Source organism: Salarias fasciatus, chromosome 2 (genome assembly GCF_902148845.1).
Source record: "Salarias fasciatus chromosome 2, fSalaFa1.1, whole genome shotgun sequence".
Taxonomy (NCBI): Eukaryota; Metazoa; Chordata; class Actinopteri; order Blenniiformes; family Blenniidae; genus Salarias; species Salarias fasciatus.
In genome coordinates this window covers 12,483,459-12,504,517 of record NC_043746.1, presented here as the reverse complement: position 1 = coordinate 12,504,517, position 21,059 = coordinate 12,483,459, and the positions used below count along the sequence as shown (strand labels likewise).

The window sequence follows — 21,059 nt, the reverse complement described above, 5'->3', positions numbered from 1 at the left end:
TGGGAGGGAAGTGTTAACGCTGTGGCCGATACTGTCTGTTCGCTTTTCTTTCTTCTTTGTGTGATTTCAGCAGAAAGTCCTCTGTCTGTCTGGAGTGTGGCTCGGGCTTGTTTTCATGCCGGTACGAACCGTGTGTACGTTCGAATCTCTCCCCATCGGCTAAAAGCACAGACTGAACAACACGAGCTTCCCCTTTCTGTCGATATCAGCTGCACTGAAACACCTTCACGTTAATTTCTCCTGCTCATTATGTTGTATTGGAAAAAAAAAAAAAAATCACATTTAATCAGATTAATATTAGAACAGTTCAGCTGTGTTTGGTAAACTGGATAAATTAGATTCATTTACGAGAATCAGCTACTAAATACTTTAAGAAAACATAAATACATTAGGAGAAGATTGTTTTCTTTAATTAATTCTCAATTACACAAACAAAATACGGCATCCCATGTTGTCCAGTGTTGTTAAAAAGTAAGCGAAGCTGTTTCAAATTCCTTTAAATCATCAAAATGACTCCTCTTTTGTAAGAAGTCTTTACACAGCCAGTCCTTCATAGTAACTCAAGAACATTTTCAAAGTTATTCAACAGTCGTTTCACACATTTTTACACACAGAGCTGAAGTGGAATGTTTCACATCTTTAAAGTCAGGAGACACGAAAAACAGTTCAGCTTTCTAAAGATATTGCAATAATTTTTAAATGTCAACTGAGTGAAAAAAAAGCGTCTGATTAATGCGAGCACAGACAAATCTCTGTATTCTCTCTTTTTTTTGTTGTTGCATCATTGGAGTTTTAGTTGCTTCACAGACCAAAGTCAGGTTTGATTCTTCGAGCTGGAAACTTCTGGTCTGAAGTTTGCATCTTCTCCCTGTGCTTGCAGGGATTCTCCTGGACTGAAGCGTAACCTGTAAAGTGAATATACTGAAGATGATCACGATCGCATGTTTTTTTTTCTGCATTGGCTCCGAGACAGCCTGGTTAATGTTTAACAACCCATCCTTCATTTGGCGTTTCCTCACTCATAGTTGGAAAAAGCAGAAATGGATGAATAAAACTGAGTAAACAAAATGTTTTTCACCGGAAGAGAAGATTTGGATCATTTTTCACGAACTCCACTGAGCGACCAGCTCTGCTCCTCGGCGCAGGATCCTGAACGATGTGGCACCATTAGAAATGGAAACAAAGTCTTTTCAGTGGCATAAAGTTTATTTTCAGAAAGCAATGTTATAACAAAGCAAATTTACCGAAGGCAAACTTTGTTCATTTGTGTAGTTTCCATTTACACAACTGTTGTGACCTTTGACCAACAAGAAAGTTGCAAATGTCTTTACTCACAACAAAGAGCGGGCAGATTGCTGTCAGCTGCTTTCTCAAAGTGGACGGGTTCACGTCAGGTCAGACACCTGACTGAGTCTTTGTTTTCATCAGTTTCCCTCAACTGGGGGGAGCCCAAAGGCCACAAGCTAAGGTCCGATATCACAATATGATATACAGTACGGCTTACACACTCCGTCATCACATGGCTAAAAGGAAATGTCAGTAATAAAGGCAGCAAGTGACATAAAGATCCATGGTTAAATACTGGCATTAGGAGCTTATAGTAAGAAATCAATCATTCTTTCAGTCACTGGAACATAAAGGTGCAGCCCTCTAGTGTGTCTCACTCTCATATGTTCTTTCAGAGTATTTTTTTTTTCACTCATGACATCTTAATGGCATAAAATACATTCAGTCATTTCAGAGTTAAGATTCGGTCTCCATTCTCTCCATGTTACTCTTATTCTCACTTATATTAAAAAAAAAGACTGTTAAAAGTTTCTTTCCTCTGTTGGTTGTAGGAGATAAAAACACTCGCTCCTTTAGATTCCTTCAGTCAACATTTAACACTTGGCACGATTCTCCACAGCTACAAACAGTTCACGTTTCTTAAAATTCAGTCCATCTCAGACACATTTAGGTTGCGTCCGCTACAGACACGTCACACTGAATGAACAGTGAATAAAAACAGTGAAACACTCGTCCGGTGTGAGTGCGTCTTCGTCACTCCGCTGATATCAACCGTTGTCGGGCAGGACGACCTCGTACGTCTCCACCCCGTCCTGCTTCGCCGGTGCCTCCGGGCCGCTCCCCTCGTCGTCGCCCTTCTCCGTTTTGATCTGAGCCACGCCCAGCCGGTACAGAGCGTCCCGGATCACCACCTCCCCGGGCTGGCAGGCCTTCACCACCTGGCTGATCTGCTGACTCACGATGTCTCTGCTGCTGAGGAAATCCACCAGGCGGTTGTAGAGGTAATAATAGGCCGTGTTGTTGAAGACCATGGCTTGTCCCCCGGCGCCGTCCTCCGTTTCGCCGTCCTTGGACGCGTCGGTCGTTTCTTTCTCCCCGCCCTCCGTCCCCAGCTCGGCCACCAGGCCGACGTAGGGCTCCAGGTCTCTGCACAGCTCCATGGAGTGGTGCTCCGGACCAGCGGGCCGCCGGGCCGCCGGGGGCCGAACCAGCCAGCAGGAGGGCGATCTGGTGATGGGGTGAACCTGCTGGTTCTCCGCCGCCAAGGACAGGTCCACCCTGTACGGCTGCTCCTGCAGCTCGTCGCATGAAACGAGCTAAAGAGGAACAATGGGGCTTAATCTGAGGCATGTGACAAAAATAAAAAACACGGTTTTACATGTTTCACACGAAATAAATCTCAAATGAAACCTTTAAAAAGGGATTAATAAAAGATAAGATCCTAATTATTTTCCCTCAAACGAGAATTTATGGAGCAATTATCTTTGAAAATATCCACAAATTACCTAGTTTTATTTATTTGCAGCATCATGTGTTTAAATCAAAATGAATCTTCTCTCTTCGTCTACAGACTTTCTCTTCAGATAACAACAAACACAAATCCAGAGGATTGTGTTAGAGCAGCAGAAGTGGAGGCGATGCACCAATTAGGCCGACTCACTCTCACAGAGAAGGCAAATCTGCTCGACCACGAGTGAGACGCGTAACGAATAAAGAAAGAGAAACTCTGTGTGCCTCGCTGCGAAATGAGATTAGAGTCGCCCACCTCTGGCTTCTCGAAGGGGTCAGAGAAGCAGCCCTGGTTCCTGCCCCACATCTGGGCTGCCAGCTGCGGATACTGCATGTCGGCGCACAGTGCCACCTGACGGGGGCAGTCGCACACGTAGACCGGAGGCCAGTAGCGGGAGGACAGCAGCAGGTCCACGTGGTCTCGGGCCGTCTCGCCTCTCACCAAATACTTGGAGGAACACACCACCTGGAGAAGGGAGGACCGTAGTCTATTTGGCTTTGTATTTTTTTTATGTTATTTTTTTTTCAAAAACTGCCCTAATACACACTGATGAACGTAACAGTCAAAGTTCTTCTACCTTATGGGGGCAGACCTTGGACAGCTTGCCGGCAGTGAGGTGTTCGGGGGGTTGTGGCGCGGTGGAGAGGCCGCTATGAACGAGTGTGTAGAAAGAGATCAAAGAGGCCAGCAGCTCGGCCTGACCCAGAGGGAGACAGAGAGAAAGGATTCATCAACATGGGACCTTTGTATCAACTAAATCAAAGCTCACACGTAAAGCATCCTCCAAAGAAAAAAAAAAAAAAAATCCCCAGGAAAATGGGGGTGAATAAAATACAAGAGTTCGTTTGTGTTTGCAGCACATCTCCCGTTCCCCAGGCCTCATGGACACACACCTTGGTGGAGCCCGGGCTGACGGTCGCTCCGCAGCGGTCCAGGATGTTTCTCAACTCGTCCTCGGTGTGATCTTCCATCTGGTTGAGCCTCAGTTCGCCGTCGTGAACGAGACGAACCAGAACCGACGGTTCTCCTGGAGGAGAAAGGTTTTCATTACTCAGCGAATATCAAAGGCGTGCTGCTGTTTCCATCTTCACGGTGTGATCGTGCACCGTCTTTCTAACACACAAAACCAGGTGTTTTGTTCGAGCGAACGCGCACCTGAACCCTGCTGAGTCTGTGGCAGGACCTTGTCCTTCTCCGTGTTGATCACCACGGGGCTTCTCATCAGAGGGGGGGTGAAGGGAGCGATGATGGAGGCGTCCACCCGTGTGATGGGGATGTCCGCGGGAAACGCCGCTTGCTCGATGGCCTCGCTCTCCATGGTCAGCCAGAAGTCGTCCACGTGCACCTCGTCGGGGACGGGCGCCTCAGGCCAGGTGAACTGCGGAGGCGTCACAGAGGAGGGACGTCGTCATCGAACTGCGGCTGCAGCAGCGTTTAGGAGGAAGCAGGCAAATCAGCAAATCACCTCCACGTTTTTGAGCTCCAGCACGTTCTTGGTGTGCCGCTGAGCGATCTCCACTTTCGGGGCGACGCCGCAAACGCCGCAGATCATGTCGTTGTAATCTCGCACCGTCAGACATTCGAAGGCCCAGTAGCCACTCAGCAGCAGCTCCTGAACTTGAGATGATTCATCTGGACTCAGAGAATGGACTGATGCAAAAAGACAAAGCAAAGATCAGAAGAGAGAAATCACCCTGTGACAGATATGTCTCATTTGAAATGCCAGACGCCACACGGAGAACGCATTTCCAGTCACACTCACCAGGATGACTGGGGGCGTGGTCGAGCACAGTCCCGACCGCCTGAGAGGGCGACTGGCCCAGTCTGATGCCGGCCCTGATCTTCAGGAACAGGTCAATGCTCACGAGCAGTCTGTTCCCGATGTTGAACAAACCTTCAGAGAGTCAGTGAGTAGATTCACAGAAATATTAAAAAACAGGTCAAACCACAGCTGGACAAGGAAGACACAATCTGTTCTGGGTCACACCGAGTTTTACAGCTACTATGCTCGACATCCTGATTATCAGAATCTCTAATCTGACAATATTCAGCGTTCTCAGAAAAACTTCTGGAACATTTTGAAAATAAGTGGAGTAAATAAAGAGGAAGTCTTGGGAAAAAGCACCATGTTCTGGAGTCTTTGATGAAATAATAGCTGTGATGCCCCCTTTTGATCAATCACGGTAAAACAGCAAAAGTAGTTTAAGAGAAGTATATCCTTATTCTTCTATTCAAGGATTTAACAAATGAATATTATCATTACTTGTAATTAAGCAAAGTGTAGAGGACATAATGCTGTCAGTAAAAACTCTTTGTGGACACGTATCTATTAGGTTTACCTGGATGCAGGTCGGTGAAGCTGTGCAGAGCCAGACACTGAACGTTGAGGCACACTTTGAGCTGCAGAGACGCTGTCTGCATCAGGGTTTCAGTGAGCAGCCAGCAGTCCTCCTGTCCTGCCACAGTACTGCAACAAACACACACAGATCAGGGAAAACAGACCACCACACGGTACACACACTAAAATTGGGAGTAAGATAAGTAACAATGCAGCCGAATGAACCAGAACCAGCAGAGGCCCAAAACAAAACGAAGCGACCTTCCTCCTCTCACCTCTGGCTGCCTTTAAAGAGAGGGTAGTTGCACAGAGCGCAGTGAGTCGCTGCCGATTCGTAGAACTGAGGCCAGCCAGACTCAACGAGCGTCTCGGTCTCGTTGCCGCCGTCCTCCTGCTGCTGGTCGCTCCGTTGGAACAGGACGATCTGAAGACGGTTGAGCTCCTGAATGAGCGTTAATGTTTCCTGCAGCTCGGTGTCGCTCTCAGGAATCTGCAGGGAGCTGCGCAGGAGCTGCAGAGTGCTCTGGCGCTGGATCTCCTTCTGAGCGGGACTCAGGGCCTGGTATGGATCCAGCAACGACTCGGACTGAGGAAGGAAAGGCAAACATGCACTTTTACACATTCACACATGTTTATGGAACAGCTTGGGGGTAGCAGTTAATAATTAAAAACCATATAAATTAAAAATGTGGAAATATGAGGGGTTTTTTTAAGAGAGATGCAGCATATCAAAACATTTCTTACAGTATTTTAAATAGAAACATTAAGATATTTACAATAAGTAAGTAAAACACAGCTCTTTGATTATAATGTTGAATAAAAAAACATCTACAGTTTCATTATAAGAGGAACATTCAGGTTAGTGATGTTTGTCCTACTTTTAAACTTCCCAAACGTCAGATAAATCACAGAGCACACTGCAGAAAGCAGCAGCGACCTTACCTTCGTGGCTTTACTCTTCTTCTGCGTCAGCTCGAAGCCACATTTGGGGCACAGTGCAGGTTTGTGTCTGTTCTTGTACATGTAGTCACAGGACGGGTTTCTGCAGCGGCCCCTGCCCCGCGCGGTGGATAGTCCCAAGTCCTGGGACAATTTGGAGGATCATTAATTCCACATAAATCCAGAGACACATCCTGGGATGAGATACGGCAGCTTGCTAGAGTAATCATACTCCTTGAACCTTTCCACATATTGTCGCATTACAAATGAAAAACTGGAAAGTGTTGTGTTTAAAACTGTAAATCCCCTGCAACGTCAAGGGGAATTAATACTTTTGCAAGCCGCTGCACACTCTGACCAGTAGAGTCATTGAGGTGAATAACCATAAGGATTATACTCACAAAGCTGGAAACCGTTTGCCGTTTGAAAGGAACAAACGACAGAACGTTCACAATCTTGTCAGTCTGAGAGACAGTCTGGCTCGAGTCTGCTGAGTCCGGATCCTGGACAAACAAAACATGAGAGAATTGAATTAAATGATGCTGTCATTGATCAAAACCTGTCATTTTACGACATTTATTGATATTATTGTCATCTCTACAATTAGAGTGCAATTCTGTGTGTGTGTGTGTGTGTGTGTGTGTGTGTGTGTGTGTGTGTGTGTGTGTGTGTGTGCTAACCTGTGCAGTTGTGGCTGGGACTGTCAGGCCGAGCTGCTTCAGAGTGCTGGGTTTCAGACCTGAGAAACCCTCTTGAGGCGCTGAGGTTAGAAAAAAACGACCACATGAGGTGAGAGCAGAAACCTCAGAGTGCTCTCACTGAAAGTGGTTCTCTCTACTGTAAACGTGAGGCAGCACGTGTTAATGGCAGCAACTGAATGCTCTACACCTTCAAATCACTGAGTAAAAATAAAGGTTTCTTCCTGCTTTACGTCAGCCTTGTTAGTATAATAATGGGTGAAATTAAATGTACCGTACCAGAAGCTGATTTATTGCTGTTTGCACTCTGAATTTTTCCTTTTTCTGGAAGGACAGTAATGAACTGAAACAAAGTCCGGCCTGAAACACAAACACCAGCAAAAATGCAACTCTGTGTGTTAACACCTTATTTTTAACACAAAGGGGGGAAAAAAAGTGTTGTTTCACCTGTATTATAGCAAGCAGGAAGGATGGGTCTCATGGGCCTCTTCTGCAGGGCGGTGGTGCTCCTGTCCTGACCCTCCACTACGGCAGCTTCAGGACTGTTTTTCAATTGTCTCCTTGATAAAGGAGAAAAATCCTGTTATGTAAGGTACAAACTGTTTGCAAGACTTAAACAGCTGGTACAAATATATACATCTATTCATCTACCTTCTCTGCTTTAATATATAAACTACTGTTCTCTCAACACACAGTGTTAACGCTCCCATCTGCAGATGGTGAAATACATCATCTGCAAATACATTATTTCACTCCCTTGATCATCAGCTCTGAAAGCCAGTTACAGTAACGAAGCTGTTCAGACTCACTGAGTTTGAGCCTGTGTCTTGATGCTGCTGCCCTCTGGTGGCAGCCGAGCTGAAAGTGCACGGTGCTTTTTGAATCCCTGCTGACGTTCTTTGCTGTTTGCAGTGATGTTTATTTTAACATCAGCGTTACTCTTCTGAGGGGGAGGAGGAGGAGGAGGAGGAGGAGGTGGTGGTGTTGCTTCAGAGCTTTGATTCGACTTGGATTTCACCGTCTGTTGCTTCTTTTGATCGGGAGCTCCTTTTTCTTCTGTCTTCTTTGCCTGATGCATAAATACAGATTAAGGTAATGACATCGTGTTTGAATCAGCATGTTTGAAAATAAAATACACGACACTCACCGCAGGTATCCACTTCCCGCCTAAGTGGTTCCCGCATTCAGGACACGTTGGCGGTTTGTGGCGGGTGACGTACATGAAGGAGCAGCCAGGGTTCAGACACCTCCCGTGACCTCTTCTGGTATATGTTTTTGCAGACTGCAGAAAAAAGTGGAAAATATTTAGTAGCGTCTCCAAACACCGTGACATCTCCAAACTTCCAGGGCTGAATGTTCAAACCAGACTGGTATGGTGAGTGCTTACCATTTTATATGAAGGTTTGGTGGTTTGCTCCATCCCACCGCCTACAGAAACCATCATCAGTGGGCCCACAGTGTTGACACTCGCCAAAGACTTGGTCTCAAGCAGATTCTACAGTTACAGAAAAATGAGAACAACACTAATTATGGTGAAAAGGGCTTTTACACAGTTTTCTGAAGTCCCACTTGTATTTCACTTCAAAATATAAGTATTTCATGTAGGAAAAGAAGGTTTTACCTGTGTTGGAATGATGGTTACCACCTGTGCAGTGTCGCCCTGTGTCTGCGGCATCACTGCCCCACAGGATTCACTCCTGGCAGCTGCTGCCTCACTTCCTGTCTGTGTGCTCACGTTTGCTATTAGGTCAACCGAGGCCTGTGAGACGTAGCGCTCTGTGGAAGACGATCCTTTGACTGATATGGAGGCGGAAGATGGGGGTGGAATTCCCTGGAGGGCCACAGGAGGAGACGTGTCTGCAGTTTCCTCTGCTATGCCTTCAACAACCATGGGGTGCTCTGAAAGTTCGATCTCCTCATCCAGTCCAAGAGGCGTGAACTGGGACTCCGGGGCTGCAGATACCGAGGGCATGGCGCCTTCAGCAAGGCTGTCCAGAGACTCAGTGCTCGGCTGTGACTGGGAGCCGCCGGGCTGGTGATTGGAGGAGGAGCAGCCTTTAGACAGGACGTAGTAGCTGGCTCTGGGTAGGATTTTACGGAAACCTGGAAGATCTTTGGAGGGACTAAGAGAAGACTGGGAGAAAAGCACAAAGTATTGAACAAAGTGAATTTAGTCAATACCGAGAAAAGGATGCTTCTTAACAAGCTAATGTGTCAATTAGTTAACTAACTTCACCTACTGTAATATCAGGATTTATTCTTAGAAACTTAATTCAGGAGACAGATATACGACCTCAGAATTACATATGAGCATGAGCACCTTTCTATTTTATTAAAGGGCTAAAAGAAATTGAAGGAGCAAAATCTGTTGGTACATTCTGAAAAGACTGAGCGGAGGATGTAACTTACTGTATCCATGCCTTCCTTCTCTAACTTGGCTTTCTCCAGGTAGTAGCTTTTCTCTGCCACGCTGAGCCTTTTCCAGCTCTCACTGATGCGTTTGTTGATCTCTGATTGCGGCAGATTAGGGACTCCCAGTTGCATAATCTGGTGAACATCAAAGTAGTATAGAAGGTAGGCAGACCTAAAAAAAAAATTAAAGTCAAAACACATTACTCTTCCACATCAGGGTTGCTACCTGACAAAAAAAGAAGACGTTTCACAAATTACTTTCAGCATCAGTCAGCACTCAGAGGAGTGGCTATGCAACCCTTTTGATGGTGATTTTACCTGGGCTTTTTGGGTCTCTCAGCATGATCTTCTTGAACCTTGCTCTTTCTCTTCTTTGGGGTCATCGTCTCTATTTGGGGGTAACTGCTCTCCACCTCCTCAGTCACTTTCATAACTTCAAACATCTCCAATTTCTCCATGTTTCCTAAAGATCGTGGACTCTATGAAAGAAAAAGGCCAGAGATGAGTTATGTAGTGTCATGTATAACAGTGGATAGCCCCGCCAGCCTGCCAGACACCTGAAGATCCTGCTGCTGTATGAGGAACCTGCTAAATCAAGGAACTGAAATAGAAAAACTCAAGCTGTGCTAAATCATAAACTGATATTAACAAGCTGAGCTGTCAAACCCCAGATTACATTCATTCCAGTGGGGCACATTATTCTAAAAGGTTTTCAGATATTTGAATTTTTAAACTGTCTAAATTAGCAGCAGAAGAGTAGTTAAAAAAGTCATGAAAATGTTTATCGATACTTGAAGGTAAGCAAACTTTATTGTGGCCTTGGGCCTGATATGATGCTCATAAACCAATGTGAGTACAAAATATCAATAAAGCCTCAAATCCTTTGGAGGAACTTTAAACTTGCATCTTCCAGTTTCTCGGTGCAGGAATGTAATAGTTGACGAGTTCTCTGTTTTCTGTCTGCTGCAAAATACATCTTAAAGGTGATGGGTGCGATCCACCTATAGCGCTGTGCAAATAATGGATCCTTACTAGGGTTTGGGTTTTATGAAAAATCAACACAATGCGCCATCGATTACATTGCCACCATTGCATGCTTACTTTGTACAGGCGAACTATGGACTAATTTGGGCAACTGAACTGTACATCGCGACAAGTCGCCCAGATGCACATTACATATTAACTACATGGCTGAATATGTTGTAATATATTGGGAGACCTCAGTCCCACCACCTCATAACGGAGCAACTGCAGCTAGTAACTAGGGTTTGTTAAACTAATAGGAGTAAGTGTCATTCGGGCTGGTCCCGGTGCATTTGGCTCAGTAATAGACTGTACCGATGTTAAAAACCCTGCTTCTTCCGTGATCTGACAGCAGGTTTAATGGCGTGTGTTCATACTGCCTGCACAGTCCGCCCGTTGTCCAATGAAATTCCTGCTTATTGAAAACCTTACCTACGATGACCCGACGCTCCGCAAACTCCGCAGAACGATCACGACGACTCCCCGGACGAGTTATGCAAAGTGACCACGATAAGTAGTGCTGAAAAGTGCCAATGCTTCATGATAAATACAAAACAGAAAAGTGAAAGAGATCTAAAGTAGCTCCGTTTCTTGTCGCCTTGCAAGAAAACATGGCGCCTTGTTGCCATGGCCTTCGACCAATCATAGTCCAGAATAAACCAGTACGGACCAATCACAGAGGACGTTTTTGACACGTGAAAATCACTTGTGCGTCGTGTGGATCTATGGCGTGGATAGTGCTGCTATTGGCCATGCGAGGGCGCTGTTTCATCTTATTTTAACCATTATTTTTACACTTTTCGTATAAGTTTCATATCTATCTATCTATCTATCTATCTATCTATCTATCTATCTATCTATCTATCTATCTATCTATCTATCTATCTATCTATCTAATGCTGAAAGACAGGAATATTCCTTAATTGTATCCTGTTCTATTGAAACAGTAAGAAGATGAACAGCCAGCAACAAACTGAATACAGTGAAGTAAGAAATATTTATGCTTCCCACTTTTACATTCCATTTCTTTTAATGTTACAGGAATCCTGTACAGCTATGTAATTTCTTAAATGCTTGCCAGCCTGTTGACATTTATTTGGTCCGTTTTTCTTTCTTTTTTTTCTGCTCTTTTCTAATCAATAAAATACAGCAACACTAGATCATTAAATAAGCAATTAGATAGTGAAATCATTGGATGGGTTTTTTGCATAAAAGAAATAGGTATTTTCAATGAATTAATGGCACATTTAATATCATAGACTGTTATTATATCACACTGAAACTACAGTACGCTTATTACGCGCACGTTGAATCGCCAGTCCGAACTAATCGAGTTGAAGCAGCAGCAGCAGCAGCAGCTCAGGCTAACTAAGCAATGCCAGATCTACTCGCTCAGAAAAAATGGCGGATGACAAGGTGAGTGAACCTCTCTGCTCTGCCTCAAAATGTGCTAATATTGCCCGGTTGATCAATTGGCAGCAAGTGCCAGAGAAGTCGGTGTGATGGTTTGTTTGAGTAGCAGGCAGTTCCGCGTTGGGCTGCATGAGATCGGGGAGCATTAGCTGAGAAACGGGTCGTCCTTTGAGCTGCTCGGAGGCAGAAAACTTCCAGAAAACTGTTTGAACAGGAAACCGGCAAGGGCTGAGAAAGCCCCAGGCACAGTTAAATATAGGATGTTTTTTCTCATGGGCTGCTGTTATTTCAGGATCCTCTGAAACAGTTGAAAGATCTAACTCAGCTTAAAAACCAACTGGAGGAGATCCAGAGGAGAGTGGAGAGTGAAGTTTCAGCAGGACTTCCACAGGTAAGTCTTCATAAATGTCCCTGAGTGGAGCCGCTGGAGGTGTTTCCAGATGTGCTCTCTCTGTTCTGGCAGCGAAATGTGACTCTACCAAATATTGTTACCAATTCCTTTTGTTGTTTCACCCCGAAGTCTCTCGTGTGTCTGGACAAATCATTGACTCGTTATATAATCAGAACAGTATCAAAAATGTAAAATGAAACGTCGAAGAGAGAAATAAACAACAGAGCAAATGATTTATGATCCAATCATGAAGAGACACCAAGTCACCAAACTGAGTCACAAAGTCTAAATGAATGATACAGAATATCACACAAAATGATTACAGTACATAGCAAACACCACGGTGCCAGATGGAAATCACAGAGATCCACGTTGATGCAGGAAAAAGACCTAATAATTACTAATTTACCAAAAAGTAACAAAATATAACCAGTGGAATTGCTTAGGCCACACAATGAATACATAGAAATGTCTGATCACCAGCAAAATGTCACAAATAGATGGAAAAGTTTGCACAAGTTTATCCATTTTTCAGTCTACCTTCCTTGGTAGACCTGATATTAAGACCTGTGTCATAGTTCTATCAAGCTCCTGGGATAATTCATCATTGCTGTGTTCATTGTTTTGTTTTTTTTTTTTCTGTATCATATTCCCAGTGGCTCATATTAATTTTGTTGTTCTCGTAGGGAAGCTCTGTGTTGGGATCGCCATTTCTGAAGGGCTTCCTGGCCGGCTATGCGGTGGCCAAGCTACGCTCCTCGGCCATCCTGGGCGTGCTGCTGGGAACAGTCACTGGCATTTACGCAGCTCAGAACTATCAAGTGCCCAACATTGAAAGGACCGTGAAAGACTATGTGAGCAGTTTGAAAAAAGGACCCAAATAATTTGGGCTGACTGCTGGCTTGGCCAGAGACGTAATGAGCCACGGCTCACTGAGAATTCACCACTGATGTAAACTGGATTATGGATATTTTCCTTTAACTGGAACTTTTCTTGGGACTCACAAAAACAGACTTTTTATTTACTTAGATTTTCATTTCAGGCTCTTTGTTTTCTTTATATTGTTCAATGTCACACATCGTTTTAAACCTTGTGATTACGAGTGTTTGTGATTTGGTCCTTCACATTTCACAGCCTGTTTTATATTAGCTGCCTGGAGCAGCTGTCGAAACCCATTTATGGTCATGCCTAAAATCTGCAGTATTTCCTGTGATGTTTCCATACAGCTTTATTTCCAGCAAAAAATCCAGCAACAGATTTATATAGAGAAAAGCTTAATCCAGCATTTTATGAAAAATATTTAAATGGTTGAGATTTACGTTGAAATAAGTGAGGATTTATTTTGCAATACAAATAGTGTTCAGATTAGTTAAACATAAAGAGTTTATTTTGTGCCGTTCACGATGATCGTCATTGAGAACGTGGGGCCTGCAGCCTCGGTGAAGGTGAGAAGCGAGTGGGTGAGGAAGATAAAGTGGGGTGTCCTGTTAGGGCTGATGGTCCTTATCTATGGCTCTCATGCGCCTCTCATCACACTCACCAAAGTCGAAGGTCAAGTCCCTTTCAGCCCGTCCTCGTGTGTCGTAATGATCGAGTTAGCTAAACTCCTCATCTCTCTGGCCACCCTTGTGATAACTGGCGGTACGCCGGCGCTGCATTCACCTCCGCGCTTCGTGCACGTGGCTCCCTACGCCGTCCCCGCCGTACTCTACGCCCTCAACAACAACCTGGTTGTCCTCATGCAGGCGTACATGGATCCAAGCTCATACCAAGTGCTCTCGAATCTCAAAATTGCCTGCACTGCTCTGCTGTACTCGCTCTGTCTGGGCAGGAGGCTCCGGCCCGCTCAGTGGCTCGCCCTGGGGCTCCTCATGTTCGCGGGGGTGTGCCACAGCTACAGCAGCCTCGATCTAGAGGACAGTGAGAATGCAGAGGAAGGTCCCAGGCTTCATATCACATTGTGGGGGCTTTTCCTGCTGCTGCTGTACTGCTTCGTTTCCGGACTGGCAGCAGTTTACACAGAAATGGTGCTGAAGAGCCAGAGGCTGCCGCTCAGCCTGCAGAATCTCTACCTCTACATGTTCGGGGTGGCCGTCAATTTGCTGTGCAGTTTATCCTCTCTAGCCAGTGACAAGAGCTTTTTGGAGGGCTACTCAGGAGCGGTGTGGGTCATCATAGCAGGCCAAGCAGCTAATGGACTTCTGATGTCTGTGGTCCTGAAGCACGGCAGCGGGATCACCAGGCTCTTTGTCATTTCCTGCTCCATGCTGGTCAATGCTCTGCTGTCTTGGGCTGTTTTAGGTTTGCAGCTCACTCCGTTCTTCCTTTTACCTGTTGTTATCATTGGTCTGGCAGCTTACCTTTATTACAGATAGTGAAGTTTCCCAAAAATAAAGAACAGAGCTCATTTAACTCCAGCAGAGCGCTCATTATTCTGCCAGGTATTATTTTATCTCCTGAGATTTTCAGAAGTGTTTCTTTTTTTGTTTGTTTGTTTTGGGTTGGGGTTTTTTTTTCCACATTTTATTTATCTGCCTTCTGAAATCTAAAGTTTTAAATCTTTTGTTCCTTTGAGAATCTGAGAAGAGCGTTGATGGTCTTGAGAAGCGATTCCCAGTTTTGAATAAAAAATAAAAATCAGAGCCGTTCTGTTTGACACTGTTGCAGTAAATTATTATTCTTATGCAGGTAGATAATATATGTAAAGATAAACATTTCTGAAGTGCTGCTTTCGTGTTGTTTTCACAGTTTTGTGTCTCATCCTCTGCCAGCAACGTAATAAAATGTTACACAGCATGTTATAGACCATTAAAATGTCAAACATCTATCTATCTGAATTTTATTTCATAAATTCCACATCCAGTTCATACATCGACTTCTATCATGTGTTCATTGTTGCTGGGATTTCCGGTCGGCCATCGGATCGCCTCTGACAGCCAGAGCATCCTTTAACTCTCCAAGTGCTGTGAAAGGATAAAAGAACTGTGAAATAAATACACCTGTCAGTAATGTGATCGTCACATGTTGTGTAAATGTACGCTGACCTTTACAGAGTTGTTTATTGTCGGCCTGCAGTTGCTGGTTGTGTGCGGATAAGTAGACGGCGTCCTGCACGGCCTCCAGCAGCACAGCTCTGTATCTGTCTTCTGAGAGCCTCCTCTGCTCCTCACTCACCTGACGGAACACTCTGAACACCTGGACAGAATGATAAGGAACATTTTCTGGACGTGTCAGAACATTTTTCTCAAACACATCAGCTGCATATGTATGAGACCTTTTTTCAATATTCATTTCAGCAACATTAAATAGTTTTATTGGTCACTGCAGAGCTCTTTTCAATTATAATAGCTGATAGTTAATAACTGCCAACCTTTCACTTCAGCCTGAGGAGAAATTACACACATAACGTATGTCTGAATACTGATCAGAAGACAGCTTATTCAGGAATGCTAATCATGCATTAAAACAGAAAAAAAAACTTTTTCCAAAGTTTTGGAACTGAAAGGTAATTAATGAAAAAGAACAAATTAAAAGCTATTTAATATGCTATGATGTAAAACCACGAGTGTAATATACAAGGCATTTGAAGAAAATAACACTTTTAAAGGCTTCTTTATAGCACACACTTACAGTAACCACATAGCTGGTGTGTATTGTATCTGCAGCCAGAAACTACAGCTTGGAGGAGAGTGTGATTGTCGTCAAATATTGGAGTCTCACACCCTGTGTGTGAGAGTGGACAGCATAACAATAAAGCTTATTTCATAGAAAAAGTGAAGAATTCTATATAGAATATCTAAAAATATGATAGGCCAAACTATTTCTCTACTTTATAAAACCAGGTGTTTGAAGACTGAGGCTATATAATTTACACGCTGCACAGAGTGTAGTAAATAAACTTTATCAGTGTGATATTTTATTTGCCTGATGTTTCGTTTGAAAAACCGAACTCCCACCTGCAGGCTCTCCTCCCGTAAGCAGCGCAGCTCCGTTTGGTGCTGGCGGTGCTGATCCTGCAGGTCTCTCTCGGCCTGCTGGGCCTCAGCTCTCAGGGCCTCGGCCTGCAGCACCAGGATCTGCCTCTCTCTGGTCAGCACCAGCAGCTCTCTCTGAGGACCCTCCGTCTGACAAAACCAATGGATGAAACCTTAAAAAAAAAAATGCAAGGTAATAACAGAATTAACTTGCAAATGCAGTGGTTTTCACTGCCCACCATAAATCCAGCCCTGCATTAATTCAAACTGACTCAGCACCCTCGGCTAAGATAGATCACAACCAGAATAATGTTAGCAACAGTGTATCTCATTATCTCACCGGCAGCTCTTCCTGCGCCAGGTCTCTCTCCATCTTCTCCACCTCCTCCTGAATTAATCTCCCATGATCGTCCTGAAGTTGCCTCCTCCGCTCTTGTGCTTTGTTGTGTTCCAACTGAGACTAATCATTAAATTGGCAAAATAAACGTCTTGGTGTGGGTTGAACACTCCAGCGCATGTAAATCTTATTCAGACGTTAAAAACATTATAGACCGGGCTTTGTGAACCAGATGTATTCAGTGGTTTGAAAAAGTACACAAACCCCTTCACTTTTCACTCTTTTTGTTCTCTTGTTGACAAAAAGCCTCTGGAGATTTCCAAGGCTTCCTCCGTGAGTTTTCTTGCCTGACCAAAATAAGCCAGAAAATGTAATGAAAACTCTGCATAGATGCTTGGAGCCTGCTTGCTGAATGACCTTTTCAGAAACGCTCCATTTCCATCAGGCCGGTGCAGGAGATTGGCTCGGTGAAAGCTGCTTTTGAGCGAAAGGCAAATGTTGAGTTTTGAAAGTTTCCAAATCAATTTCAAAAGAAAAACTTGAGAGAAGAAGAAACTGAATTTCATGTCCAGAAAGGTAAAATTTCTTCTTCTTAGAACATCTTGGAAAGACTTAAATAAAGAGAATCCAAGCTGTAATTGCTGTCACCAGTTTACCTGTTATAAATAAAGAGTGTGTTCAAAGAGAAGGGGTCTGGAAATCATTAAAATACTGTTTTTGATGCTGAATATTTCACATGTTACCTGCTGACAGAGAGAAAATGTGTCAGTTTCACTCCTCAGCGTCTCTTCTCTGAGCGTCTCCTTTAACTGCTGGATTCTCCCAATCCTCTCCTGGACTTTCTCAACAGGCCCTTTTCCTTCTGTTAATATGAGAAACATTGAGAGTGCACTGGTTGATGCCATTGTTAGTTTTTTTGAATTTGCTGTCTGTTTTACCTTTGATATGCTCCTCCATCTCCTGTCTCAGCTGGTCCTGCAGGTATTGGATTGTCTCTGTGCTCCCTCTGTCGTCAGTCTGTTGACCTCCAGGAAACTGTTGACTGATGCTTGAGGACTTGCAGTTCTGCCAAATAATTGCAACATTTCAAGCTTTGAGTTATTTCTACTACCAACATGCTATTGGTGATAATAGTTTATTCAAAAAGATGGTGTTTGGTGAAGAACAGGAGTCGAGGTTGCGACCTTTAATTTGACTTTCATCCTCTCTGACTCCTCTCGTCTCTTTTCCCACGATTGATTCTTCACAATCTGTTGCCCAGATAACAGAAGACACTTCCAGCGATGGACTCAGCCCTGACGCGAAGCACGACTCGGTCTTATCGTGGTATCAGTTACCTGCAGGTTTTGAGTCAGCTGGGCGAGCCTGTGAATGCCGTGACCTTCGCGTTCCCCTTGTGACATTATGGCACGTCTGAGTTCAGCGATGCTATCGCGGATCTCTCGCTCGGCCGCCCCTGGACTCCACCGGGCAACAGCAGCCTTAGTTACCATGCTCCTCGCTCTCTGAGCCAACTCTAAAGCAGCCAGCGCTCGGTCATCTAAAACAGCTGGAAGCAGGCAGAAGGCAGAGTTTCTCTGGAATCCGTCCGACTCCCACGGTTATTCTGATTTCCTGCGGTTGTCACCTTGAGTGTTAATGCAGCAGATGAGGACAGTCCTACTGTTTCCTGTTAGGGCTTCATGAAGCAGAGAGTGGAGGAGATTACTGCCGGTCATGGCGACAGGATTTGGGATTTGATCCACGACCTTCAGCAGTGGACTGACTCTGAAAAATGAATTTTTTTGTTGTTACTGATGAGCCTGGAAAATATGTAGCAGAAGATCTTAAAAAGCTTTGATCATACAGATGTTGTTGATGTAAGAGGAAAGTTATATTGCCGTTACTGGTGATTTGACTTGCCTAAGAGGCCTTTTTCACTGCAATCTCACTTATTTTAGCTCGACAAGCACAGGCAGGTGAAGCCGGTGAGTTAGCAGTCACTCAGGTTTACTGCTTCACTGACAAACATCCAGCCTGTGTACAGTCCAGCCTCTTAATCATGTTGGTATGTGCTGTCAGTGCTCAGCTCCTTCCTCCACTCACACCCTCAACTCAAACACCGCCCTGCCTCTCATCACCCACAACCGCAGCTTCTACTGACAGCCTTTCAAAAGACCCCGCCCCCACCTGGCATCCACCTGTGAGCCGTGAATCTGCAGCCTCCCCTTTCCGGAGAAAGTCGTCTTGTTCTCTCTACGACTCTGACAGGTTTTAGTGGAGACAAATAAGTCAAGACAGCCAACGTTTCCACTAACAAGTCAATATGTCATGGTTCACAGTGCTGACTCTGACATCTCTGTGTGTTCAGAAAGTCCATCTGTCTGGATCAGGACGCCAAACTCATTTTCTTCCACGTACAGCTCAGTTTTATTTGGACCAGTCAAATGATTAGAGAATGACCAACTAGGTCAAATATTCCTCTTTATTTTGGTTTAAGAGATTAGAAAAATACACATTTTCTTTGAAATATAATTAATAGCATATTCAGGATTGTGTTAATAGTTAGTTTTTGTACGGTCATGGACCCTCTGGTGTTTTTTTTTTTTTTTTTTTTAATTAGGAAAGCCTGACACCCCTGTTGTATCTGAATCCACTTCAGGGTTGTGGGCAGCTGGAGCTGATTCAAGCAAAATCTGCAGATTTTTAGTCCATTAGGAGGCAAACAAAGACAGATAGATAGAAAAACAACCCATAAACTTAGGCTCATTTAACCAACAGGCATGATTTAGATTGTGAAGGAAAGCCAGAGTCTTTGGACCAAACCTGTACAGGTTCAGAGAGAATCTGTAAATCCCGGACAAAGAGGTCAGAGCAGCGAGTCAAACTGGGGTCAGAGTGTAAACCAGACAGCCACTTCCGTCCAGACCAGGAAGTTAGAGGCTCAGAGGCAGCCTGAGCGAGAGCAGGGCTGCTTGGGGGTGATTTCCATGTTTCACCGTGTGACCGACCCTCTGAGGTCCGTCCTGGTGGCTCCCCCCGCCAGGCCGAACAGCTGCAGTCTGCCGCGGCAGACATCTGACTCCAACGACCCCGGGTGGAGTTTCCACTCCAGAAGCACTGAGAATAAGGAACTGCAGCTGTGAACACACACGGCAAACCCCGAGCACGTTCGTCAGCTTCAGGAGGTTTAAAACTGACCTACAGTCTCCTCTCCCCTGTCTGCACGTTCAAATTAAATGATTTTATAGATTATACAGACAGACTTCATCTGATCTGTGCCTGATTTCGACCTACCGGCTGAAAATGGAGGCTGCGCTGGTCTTCATAGTCTCTCTGCATGTTTCATACAGACTGTAGGCTTCTTCTGCTGAACACACACACACTTCACACAAACCCTCGACAAAACTAAGAAAAACAAGACGGAGATCAATTATTTTTTTAACTTTCACTATAAGCATTGGATTGGATGAATTTTAAACATACTATTCATAAAAAAAAGATGGAGAGTGAATTTATGCCTACTCTCCAAGGACTGGATGTGTCACCAGCTGCAGTGTGTGTTTGTTGCGGTTCAGGAGGTCCACCGCGCTGCCATCTGGATAAAACTGACATTGACAGACATTCGTTTTGACCAAAGCATCACCCCTTTATCACATTTTGTATATTTTTACTATCAAACAGAATGACAAACCTGAAGAAATGACACAGAGATGAACAGGTCCTGTTGTACTCGTGACGCCATGCAGCTAAACACATTTGATAAAAACTGAAACACAAAGTACAAAGTGAGATTGATCGTTAAAGTAAAACACATGTCAATTTCAGGTGTAAATTGTTTCCACTCCACCTGTGTGACGATCCTCTGGTCAATCAATGCTCTAACGGTGTCGGTGGAGGCCCCAGAGATCAGCAGTGCTCCGTTATACCCGGAGGAAATGGACTCAGTGAGGGGCTGCAGCAGCCCGCAGTGAAAACTCTGAGCATTCATATTGAGATTTTCGTTTCCAGAAATCACATTATGGAGAAATGATGTTAGAAAAAAAATAAAAACAATAAGATGCACGTAGAGGAAAATCAGCAGGTGGAAGCTTTGTTTACCTCTATATCATCAACAGCGACAACTTGGTCAAATGAGAAAGATTGCGTTGCCTGTGTGAAATGAAAGAAATCCACACTGAGGCAGGAAGAGCAAATGAATAAATGCTGAGTGCAGCGCGTAAAATTCAAACGGCTTTACCTCTTCCTTTGCTGATTTGTAGTCAACTCCACGGCCTCCCTCACGAATAACCACACAGTCTTTATGCTCTGTGCATTGGAGAGACATTTAGATGAAATCCCACCATGACTGCATGGCAGATTCACAGCTATTTGTCCTCGCTTTACCTGGATCTGTTGAAAATACAACTCCCACTCTCACTGGCTCTGCTTCCTCACGTATCTGCGGAAACATTAGTGAGAGAGGATTTGAAAATCTCAAAACATTTCTCTCTACTGGTGCAAAAATATGTCAATATACTGATGTGGTACTAAGAAAATATATACTTACAAACGCATTTATGTCCTCACTGGCCATCCTGAGCTGAGCGCATGTGGAATGAAGCCACCGACTCACCTGGATTGCATTACAAGGGCCTGAATTATTGATCAGTGAGAATCTGCTTTCACTGGTGTCTGTGGTCAGGGATCAGTTGTCTGTCCAGGGATGGACAGAGGTCACATCCGAGGTTATGGAGAAAACCTTTTATCATTTTATCA

The 21,059-nt window shown here is 44.4% G+C and overlaps 3 protein-coding genes across 3 annotated transcripts; 2 read left to right on the top strand and 1 right to left on the bottom strand.

The window, feature by feature from the left end:
* Window positions 1–1,199: 1,199 nt before the first annotated feature.
* Window positions 1,200–10,823, bottom strand: hmgxb3 (HMG box domain containing 3). Its single transcript, XM_030112391.1, has 21 exons — window positions 10,640–10,823; window positions 9,503–9,663; window positions 9,182–9,356; window positions 8,394–8,906; window positions 8,160–8,267; window positions 7,920–8,054; window positions 7,582–7,841; window positions 7,220–7,332; window positions 7,052–7,132; window positions 6,755–6,834; window positions 6,476–6,577; window positions 6,078–6,218; window positions 5,411–5,721; window positions 5,137–5,264; window positions 4,560–4,691; window positions 4,263–4,447; window positions 3,953–4,175; window positions 3,691–3,824; window positions 3,375–3,494; window positions 3,053–3,262; window positions 1,200–2,603 (listed from the first exon to the last, which is right to left on the bottom strand). The coding sequence occupies exons 2-21, from the start codon at window positions 9,640–9,642 to the stop codon at window positions 2,055–2,057; spliced, it is 3,840 nt and encodes a 1,279-aa protein (XP_029968251.1). The 5' UTR covers window positions 9,643–9,663; window positions 10,640–10,823; the 3' UTR covers window positions 1,200–2,054.
* A 670-nt stretch (window positions 10,824–11,493) lies between these two features.
* Window positions 11,494–13,011, top strand: LOC115406048 (SLC35A4 upstream open reading frame protein-like). Its single transcript, XM_030115931.1, has 3 exons — window positions 11,494–11,623; window positions 11,913–12,011; window positions 12,698–13,011. Exons 1-3 carry the CDS (start codon window positions 11,609–11,611, stop codon window positions 12,893–12,895), a joined length of 312 nt encoding a protein of 103 aa, XP_029971791.1. The 5' UTR covers window positions 11,494–11,608; the 3' UTR covers window positions 12,896–13,011.
* A 146-nt stretch (window positions 13,012–13,157) lies between these two features.
* LOC115406042 (probable UDP-sugar transporter protein SLC35A4) lies at window positions 13,158–15,079 on the top strand. The gene has a single exon (XM_030115920.1). It carries the CDS (start codon window positions 13,415–13,417, stop codon window positions 14,384–14,386), a length of 972 nt encoding a protein of 323 aa, XP_029971780.1. The 5' UTR covers window positions 13,158–13,414; the 3' UTR covers window positions 14,387–15,079.
* The last annotated feature ends 5,980 nt before the right edge of the window (window positions 15,080–21,059 follow it).